A 10,319-nucleotide genomic window follows, 5' to 3' on the forward strand; every position below is an offset into this window, starting at 1 on the left:
CTTATCTTGGATGGACATGGAAAGTTAAAGTGCATGGCAAACACCCGGAACTGCAATTATTACCAGTATTGGTCTGTTTCCTTTGTTAGGCCGTAGGATCACTATACAACACTAAGTTATCATTGAACTAGTTCTCGGCCAAGAAAATATTTAGACAAGTATCGCAGCCGTTACAATTGATAATTTAATTCATAAATCACATGTATGTGCAACGTTTTTTATCCACTCATTGGGCAGGCCTTCAAAGAGTAGTTCGCTTTGTGTTCTGTGGGTAGTTTTTGTTTTCGTTTTCTCGTCATATGTCGCTTTAACGTTTTTATCCTCTGAGGTTACTCCCTAAGTGTCTGTCCCACTGTAGCATCTTCAATAAAGTGACGTTGTCAACAGCGTCGACATGCAGCCTTACACAGTGTCCTGGTGGTACAAACCATGTAGCTATATATATGCTGAGGTCAAAGGCTATAGCGTAGCATGCGCCATGTTACCTTTCAGATAAGTGTTATAGATCCAACTCCGATAATGATTGATTGGATACTCACTTGACATCTCATGATGGTTTTGTTCCGTGATACTTGTCAACGATACTCATAATCCTATTAATTATTAGAATAACATATTTGTTACGAGGCTACCTCGCGTAGCCGTTTTCTTTGAAAAATAGTGCTTGATCGAATTGGCATGCAATGAAGGAGATTAATTATATTCGTGATTTCTATGAGCGGAGCAGCTTATTAGAAATACACATGTTCAATAATCGATGGTTTGACCAGAGAATCACTTACATAAAACATATAGTAAAGTCTATTAGAATACTGGATATTAAGCATCAAAGATGATATTATTGGTCGAAATATGTGATATCTAATTGGAACAAACATTTATAAAAAACAATTAAATAATTTAAAAGAGGGTTGGAGTACATCTATCTTCAATGACGGCCCATGGTAGACGGTAGATGGTAGACGGTAGATGGTAGACGGTAGATGGTATACGGTGCATGGCAAATAGTGTATGGAATATAGTATTCGGTAGAGGGTACATGGTAGATGGTAGATGGTAGATGGTTATTGATATATGGTAGATGGAACATGGTAGATGGTTCATGGTAGATGGTACATGGTAGATGGTTCATGGTACATGGTAGATGGTTCATGGTTCATGGTACATTGTACATGATAGATGGTACATGGTAGATGGTACATGGTACATGGTAGATGGTACGTGGTACATGGTAGATGGTTCATGGTAGATGGTACATGGTAGATGGTTCATGGTACATGGTAGATGGTTCATGGTACATGGTACATTGTACATGATAGATGGTACATGGTAGATGGTACATGGTACATGATAGATGGTACATGGTACATGATAAATGGTACATGGTAGATGGTACATGGTACATGGTAGATGGTTCATGGTACATGGTACATTGTACATGATAGATGGTACATGGTACATGGTACATGATAAATGGTACATGGTAGATGGTACATGGTACATGGTAGATGGTTCATGGTACATGGTACATTGTACATGATAGATGGTACATGGTACATGGTACATTGTACATGATAGATGGTACATGGTAGATGGTTCATGGTACATTGTACATGATAGATGGTACATGGTAGATGGTACATGGTACATTGTACATGATAGATGGTACATGGTGCATGGTAGATGGTACATGGTACATTGTACATGGTAGATGGAACATGGTAGATGGTTGATGGTACATGGTACATGGTAGATGGTACATGGTAGATGGTACATTGTAGATGGTACATGGTACATTGTAGATGGTAGATGGTACATGGTAGATGGTACATGGTAGATGGTACATGAAACATGGTACATAGTAGAGGGTACATGATAGATGGTACATGGTAGATGGCACATGATAGATGGTACATGGTAGATGGTACATGATAGATGGTACATGGTAGATGGTACATGGTACATGGTACATGGTACATAGTAGAGGGTACATGATAGATGGTACATGGTAGATGGTACATTATAGATGGTACATGGTAGATGGTACATGGTAGATGGTACATGGTTCATGGTAGATGGTTCAGGGTACATTGTAGATGGTACATGGTGCATGGTAGATGGTTCAGGGTACATGGTAGATGGTTTATGGTACATGGTTTATGGTACATGGTACATAGTAGAGGGTACATGGTAGATGGTACATTGTAGATGGTACATACGCCCCTGACTTCCATTCATGATCGAAAGGATTTACGTTTTTATGTAGATCAAACATTAAATAAACCAACAATAAAAACATATTGAAAGACAACTCTCAAAATAGGGATTGCACTCGAAGATCCAGTCAAATGTAAACATATTGCATACAGTACATATTTTTAGACATCAGTTAAAACTGTAAAGTACTAAATATTGCATAAACTGTAACTGGTTAGCATCATTCACGGCGTTTTTCACGACATTTGCAACACTCAGAACAATCAGGACATTCTCAACATTCGCGAATTTTGCGACATTCACGACATTTGCAGCATTCACGACATTTGCGACATTTGCAGCATTCACGACATTTGCGACATTCACGACATTCACGACATTTGCGAAATTTGCAACATTTGCGGCACTCACGACATTAGCGACATTTGCAGCATTCACGACATTTGCGACATTTGCAGCATTCACGGCATTTGCGACATTCACGACATTTGCGAAATTTGCAGCATTTGCGGCACTCACGACATTAGCGACATTTGCAGCATTCACGACATTTGCGACATTCACGACATTTGCGAAATTTGCAACATTTGCGGCACTCACGACATTAGCGACATTTGCAGCATTCACGACATTCACGACAATTGCGAAATTTGCAGCACTCACGACATTAGCGACATTTGCAGCATTCACAACATTTGCGAAATTTGCAACATTTGCAGCACTCACGACATTAGCGACATTTGCAGCATTCACAACATTTGCGACATTCACGACATTTGCAGCATTCACGACATTTGCCACATTTGCAGAACTCACGACATATGCGACATTCACGACATATCCGACATTTGCGACATTTACACCATTCACAACATTTGCGACATTCACGACATATGCGACATTTGCAGCATTCACGACATTTGCAGCATTCACGACATTTGTGACATTCACGACATTTGCAACATTTTCACCATTCACGACATTTGCAGCATTCACGACATTTGCAACATTCACGACATTTACAACATTTGCATCATTCACGACATTTGTGACATTCACGACATTTGCAACATTTGCAGCATTCAAGACATTTGCAGCATTCACGACATTCATAACATTTGCATCATTCAAGACATTCTCGACATTCGCAACGCTCACGACAACCCGTTGAACAATTCATATTTACACCAGAAATAAACGCCAACACTCCATGATGTTTCCTATCAAGAACCCCTTGTAATGAAACGGAATTTGCTAATAAAAACTGACAACATACAATTTGCAATAAGCATATAGCAGAAGACAATTGCCATGTCCCAATCGCCTTTCTATAGGACACTAACTTTTGTTTCGAAGTTGACCATTTTGTGCGGTAACAGAAATTTATATTTTTATAACTAAAGTACGTTTGGTGCTAATACAGACTTTAAGTTTAGTTTAAACTTATTTATTTTACAACAGTTATTACAACCTTATATTGATCTCTCTCGTTGGCACGGTGAAACGCGAGAGTGTGTTCTTGCGCTTAAGTAATCATGAGATTGACATATATTCCGGCTACCTACCATTGTCATTTAACACTTCAAGCAAATCCGTACACCAAGTGCGACCACTGGTTTCATGTTGACAAAGGAATTAGCTAAGTATTTAAAGGAACTTTTCTGTTCAGATCGAACCGTTTTTAAAATCCAACTTAACATTGAACAAATACAACTATTGAAAATAGATATTTGTTCAACACTTTGTAGACTAAGTGTTCATTGTATTACATGTAATTAAATTTCGGATTTGAGATTTGCCCCAGTGGACCTCTTCGTTTTCTAAAGTAATGAAACAATTTAGAAATGATGATTTTCACCCATATGTATCACTCTTCACAATGCTCAAAATAGTAAATTATAGATAATAGAATATCTTGCCTGTACACGCAGTTCTATTTTATCTCACTGTTACTCTGTTAACTTAAAGGACAGCTCGGATTTTCAAGTGACGCTAGTCCGCATGGGGGTAATCTTGTTAGCTGGGTGTTCTAGGCTCCCACAGATAGACACAACCATAAACATCCGTGCCGAGGATTAGCGAACAATTGAGGAGACTTTAGCCTTTATCATTCAATGATAATTCATGAGAAGACCATACCCATCATGAGTTTAAGAGTACAGCTTACAGTTTAGTACCATAAGTTTCATTATTTTGTGTGAGTGCCGTTGTGGATCCAGCAAAAGCAGTATTTCCGAAACATTTTGATCAAACAGATTTGTCAATTTCCTTTACAATAGTTTATTGTCTCTTCTTTGTTTAAATGGCCAATATCAAACACTTCATATTTCATATTTGGACAGTGATTGTTGACAGTACGTCATCAACGAGTCAATTTACCAATTGAAAGACAATAAAAATCCATTTAAATGTATTGAAGAACAGAGCAGCTAGGATCCCTGTGGTTGTCGTTATCACGCTAACGGGACCGTGAAGTGGCGGACGAACGGACACCGGAAGTCACCAGTGGGCTGTTTGCGGTCTGAGATGTGGACCAGGGTTTTAGAAATGACATTATTTACAATACTGTATGTCAAAGAGTACTTACTTATTTCAAGCAAGCTCATCTATTTTGAATAGTAAAAATATGCTACATGCCTTTGAGAAGTATTGAAGTTATACGTTAATTGGTAATCAAATCCGTTGAAACAAAGACCAAATCTATTGTTTGGAAAATTAATAGTTTGGAGTTTTGCTTCCATGATAATTGTTCATGTAAATCTCATTGTCTTACTTGTAAACCAAACATGATAACAAGCAATTGAGCCAAAACTACATTCGATACTTACGATTGTGAATGTAATGTTTGTTTATCAAGAGCTGGCGGTATTGTGATTTGTAAACTGGTTATTAATTTTGACAGTGACAAAGACACATTTGAGGAAAACGATATGAGTAGAGAGAATGAAATCAATGCATAATTCCATGACAAGCTAAGCGGATCAGTGACCGTCTTTACGTTCGATACTTAACAGCAGGTTTATGTGTGAGGCGTGTTTACTGCCGCCTTCCTTCTCCTGGTCACTGGAAGTGCTCACTGGACTTTGCTCGATCGTACACCGGCACTCAGCCTGGACTCTGGTGTACATGGACATAGAGGTAACAAATGAAATTCTTTTAAGCGATGACCAGGAGTAAAACATTTCATGAAAATGCTCATATATATATAAGAAGTACGAGTACACAAGGTAATGAGAATATAAAAAGGGTGTTTTCAAATTGACGAATAGTTCTGGTGGTTTTAAGAAATATACTGTTTAATAAGACTGAATGTCTACAATGTCACGTACGTTACAGAAAATGAAAGTTTCATCGTGTTTATTGAGACAGTTGATTTAATATTAAGCGAAACAGTATTTGTGCGATGGCATTTTAATGGATTCTTAATGAAACGACTAATTTAGGTGTCTATAGAAGTATGAAGTAATGTATTCGATCGTATGAAGCATTTCGCCTATCGCAGTTAATGAGATCGTGAGCAAAGAAGTGAAACGACCGGTTTTATATTTATTTGGAATAATTTACCACCAAAAAATGTGTCTTTATATGTGAAAGACATTCCTCACACAAAAAGCGGAAAACTGACCAAGAATTGTTGATGGTGGCCAAAATCATACATGAATGGAAATGTTGAATTGTGGTGGTTTTATTGTTCTTTGAGACCTATTCAATAGTTGATTATTCATAACTAGTCCACAGAGAAAATTGCACATAAAAACTATTGGTGAAAAATTGAAAGATTTTATCGGACTGGGACTATAAATAAGAAATAACAAATATAACGTTCTGTGCTAATTAGTTCTGTTTCGATGGACAAATTTCTCACTTCAAAACAAGGAATATTGGATTTTGCTAGTCTTTTGTAGTAAGATCGTTGAAATATTTTCAATAATTTACCTTAACACGGAAAATGTGAAATTTGAAGACTTTCGTTGGACGAATGAGGGAAAAGGAATATTGTAATCATCGACCTTATGTATGTATTATTTAACAAAAACGACGATGTTCACATAATATAGTAGTTTCATATAAGGATGTCTTTAAAGTATTGACATGATTATGAAAAATCTGGTATTTACTGAATAAGGTTAGTGAATTTAAAGCGGAAATCCGTATTTGAACTTCCCGTTTGGATACGCAGATATTGGCAGCTGTTTATTATTAAGATTCCATAATCTCTGATAGCGATAATTTCCACCTGACAGATAGCACTTCAAGCTTTTTGGTCATAAAGTCAACAAGTGAAGTATGCTGGTTATATCAATAGATAAGGGTTCGATATTTCAATTATGTATTACGCAATGTTGCCCTTTTGTTTACAAATTAGCGGATATTTTACATCGGGGCCTCTTGTTATATATTATTGTAAGAGAAATCTTACAAGCATTTCATTTTAACGACAAGTAGCTTATTTATACTGTATGTTTGCGTATTGTTCATATAAGGAGGCGTAAACCAATATTTACTGATGTTCTTAACTGGTAGATATTTTACAGAAGGTTTTAGTTCATTTAGTACTAAGACAGTTGCCACTACAAGCATACATGTTTGAAAATGGAATTATTTACGAAACTATATACAACAGAAGGTCAGATAATTTTAGTGAAATAATTATGAACCTATCAAAAATGACAAAATTGAATCGATGTTACACTCGGATTGACAGAAGTGAATTGTTGATTAAAGGATAAGAAATTACTTTTGAAAATTGAAAGAAGATTGTAAGATTATTCACATTAGATCTGTCTTATCACACAACGGGCGTTCGATCGCTTTTTCGATTTTTATATGCATACATATATTTTTGTTTTGGACAAATAAGATATAAAATCATTTAAAGTGGATTAAAAGTATCAAAAAGTCAATCATTTTCATTGTTAGCCAGGATTTCTATTCTTGAGTTTCATTCTGTTTTATGTGTGTTTTCAAACCGGTTTAGCGGCAAAACTTTGCTTCATGGTTGACATGTACTCTTTGAATCATATATCATGTTAAAACCTTAGTGGAAGTACTTCCTCTTTTCAAAAATAACCTAATATGAAGTCTTTGCAATTCTAATAATTCTATGTCGACGTTGAAACGTTTTCTCTGTTTTCCAGATTAACACGTCAGAGTTGTCTGTCGTGAGAGCCACTTCCCGTACCAGCCACTAGCTATGTCGGGGCGGCGGAAGATGACGGAACGGGAGGTGAAAGCGAGGCTCCTCAACAAGAAGGAAGAACGCGTGCTCGAGAAGACGTTCGGAACGTTAAATCTCGAGATGGGCTTCACGTATAACGTCCTGTCGCTGCGGGTACGAACCGTAAAAGCCAACTATAAACGTCTACGCGAGAGGGCAGACAAACTTAAATCTAACCTCAAGCCGGACGAAATCACCATGTTGCGGCAGTTGGAAGAAGAGGGAAAATTTAAACCTACCTCCTCATTTAACGTCAATGCGGCGATGAAGATTGCCGCCGCCGCGCACCGTCTAAACATGTACCCAGAGGGTATTAAACGTTCGAAAACAATGCTCTCCCCGCGGAGACAGAGTAGTGGTGAGAAATTAACGACTAACAGATCTAATACTGACATTAATTTGACGAAGAAACGGAGCAATTCTGTGACCGGCGTATTTATTGACGTTCCTCCGCCGGACAACTACGAGAGAAGAAATTCTGTTGACCTCGGAAAACCACAGATGGCCTCGATCCGCCCGGTAAGCGCCGCTGTCACATCGACGTTTGAGAAGGAAGATAGCTCACTCGACGTCAAAAAGGCAGAAGTGGTTCGCCCATCGACGTCAAACATTCTTGAACGTGAACAGACATCCATGTCAAGAGTTTCGTTTAAATCAACCGGGAAAAACTCATCCAGTCAGGACTTCACTGCCTATGAAGCTACCCCTCGTGATAAAGGAAGAAAGAAATCCGCCCATGATAAACTGCTGCTAATAGACGTCACTGATGAGTCGCTTGATTCAGGCCGTCAGAAAATATTTGAGGACAGACGGCATGAGTTATTGCAAGACGAACATCAATTCGCAAAGGTGTTGGTTAAACGAAAGGAAGATTTTCTCGAGAGAATAGACACATATTTAGAAGAAAATCCCCCTGTTCGATTTCACACTCCTATGCTAAGGGTTGACCTACCTCCTATTGACGTCAACGTCGATAGCGATGACGATGATGTTATGAAATACAGTCGGCGACGCCGGCCAGGACGCACGTACGACATAAAGAGGACGTACACGTCGGAGGAGGAGTACAAGCAGCAGGAGCGGGAGCTTTGGAAGGACATGAACAAAACCCGCTACCTCCGCGTGCCGGACGATATGCTGGATCTGTCAGGCGTCCAGACACTCGCCAAGGATCAGCTCAAACTGTTCCGGATCATGCAGTCGCAGGATTCAGCGCGGCTCGTTACCAAGGCTTGATCACAGGGAATGTGGGTTTTACGTATGAACAATTAAACATATATGTGTGATACATGAGCGTGGCATATGTATGATACATGTGTGTGACATATGTGTTGCATATGTGTGATTTATGTGTAAGGCATATGTGTGATACATGTATGTGGCATATGTGTGATACATCTGTGCGGCTTATATGTTGAACATATGTGTTGCATATGTGTGATTTATGTGTAAGGCATATGTGTGATACATGTCTGTGGCATATGTGTGATACATCTGTGCGGCTTATATGTTGAACATATGTGTTGCATATGTGTGATTTATGTGTAAGGCATATGTGTAATACATGTCTGTGGCATATGTGTGATACATCTGTGCGGCTTATATGCTGAACATGTGTGTGGCATATGTGTGATACATGTGTTGTGGCATATGTGTGATACATGTGTGTGGCATATGTGTGATACATCTGTGCGGCTTATATGTTGAACATGTGTGTTGCATATGTGTGATTTATGTGTAAGGCATATGTGTGATACATGTGTGTGGCATATGTGTGATAAATCTGTGCGGCTTATATGTTGAACATGTGTGTTGCATATGGGTGATTTATGTGTAAGGCATATGTGTGATACATGTCTGTGGCATATGTGTGATACATCTGTGCGGCTTATATGTTGAACATGTGTGTGGCAAATGTATGATACATGTGTGTGGCATATGTGTGATACATGTGTGTGGCATATGTGTGATACATCTGTGCGGCTTATATGTTGAACATGTGTGTGGCAAATGTGTGATACATGTGTGTGGCATATGTGTGATACATGTGTGTGGCATATGTGTGATACATCTGTGCGGCTTATATGTTGAACATGTGTGTGGCAAATGTGTGATACATGTGTGTGGCATATGTGTGATACATGTCTGTGGCATATGTGTGATACATCTGTGCGGCTTATATGTTGAACATGTGTGTGGCAAATGTGTGATACATGTGTGTGGCATATGTGTGATACATGTGTGCGACTTATAATAATGTTGTACATGTGTGTGGCATCTGTGTTACTTATGGTTGTGTGGAATATACGTTATACATTTTACTGTGAAAAATTAAACTGATAAAGAGTAGAACTATAAACATATATGTTATACATGTGTGTTTATTGCCACAATACTAATAAAACGATATGGGGTAGAACTCTAAATACTAAATTGGTTATTTGTACTTTCTAAAATGAAGATACCTGTCTTATCAAGACAACTAGGAGCATTTTCGTTCTTGAAAGAGTGCGTTTGACTGTTAAGAGTCTCTCCTTAAGGACAGACGTTTGAAACGAACCCGCTCCTAGAAGTACCAGTAGCATCAAGGCACGTTTTCGTTCTTTGGGGTAGAAAAAAGATAGCCAAAACATTTAAAACTATATGCATTTGCAGAATTGTAAATTCGCAAAATAAAAACAGTTTATGCATAACACTATTAAAATGTATTCGTATGAATACAAACTTTTATTAAATACATTTGATGGCGGTAGCCGGAACAAATAACAGCCCGTTTCAGGAATATTTTCTACTGAACTGTTGTTGAACTAGTAGGCTCCAACAATTCTACAAAACCGACTTTCGTATTTTTAAGATATGCCTAAGATGTGTTATACTATGCAGT

The 10,319-nt window shown here is 38.2% G+C and overlaps 1 protein-coding gene across 2 annotated transcripts; it reads left to right on the top strand.

The window, feature by feature from the left end:
- The first annotated feature begins 5,153 nt into the window (after nt 1-5,153).
- LOC128226825 (uncharacterized) lies at nt 5,154-9,868 on the top strand. Of its 2 annotated transcripts, none has more exons than XM_052936894.1 (2): nt 5,154-5,355; nt 7,356-9,868. In XM_052936894.1, the coding sequence occupies exon 2, from the start codon at nt 7,412-7,414 to the stop codon at nt 8,669-8,671; it is 1,260 nt and encodes a 419-aa protein (XP_052792854.1). In that variant the 5' UTR covers nt 5,154-5,355; nt 7,356-7,411; the 3' UTR covers nt 8,672-9,868. The 2 variants fall into 2 exon arrangements, with proteins under 2 accessions (XP_052792854.1, XP_052792855.1); XM_052936895.1 differs by lacking the exon at nt 5,154-5,355 and adding an exon at nt 5,376-6,232.
- The last annotated feature ends 451 nt before the right edge of the window (nt 9,869-10,319 follow it).

Source organism: Mya arenaria, chromosome 3, assembly GCF_026914265.1.
Source record: "Mya arenaria isolate MELC-2E11 chromosome 3, ASM2691426v1".
NCBI lineage: Eukaryota > Metazoa > Mollusca > Bivalvia > Myida > Myidae > Mya > Mya arenaria.

Excerpts from the sequence above, each read along its gene's own strand:
- LOC128226825 (XM_052936894.1), top strand. The coding sequence starts at position 7,412 with ATGTCGGGGCGGCGGAAGATGACGGAACGGGAGGTGAAAGCGAGGCTC.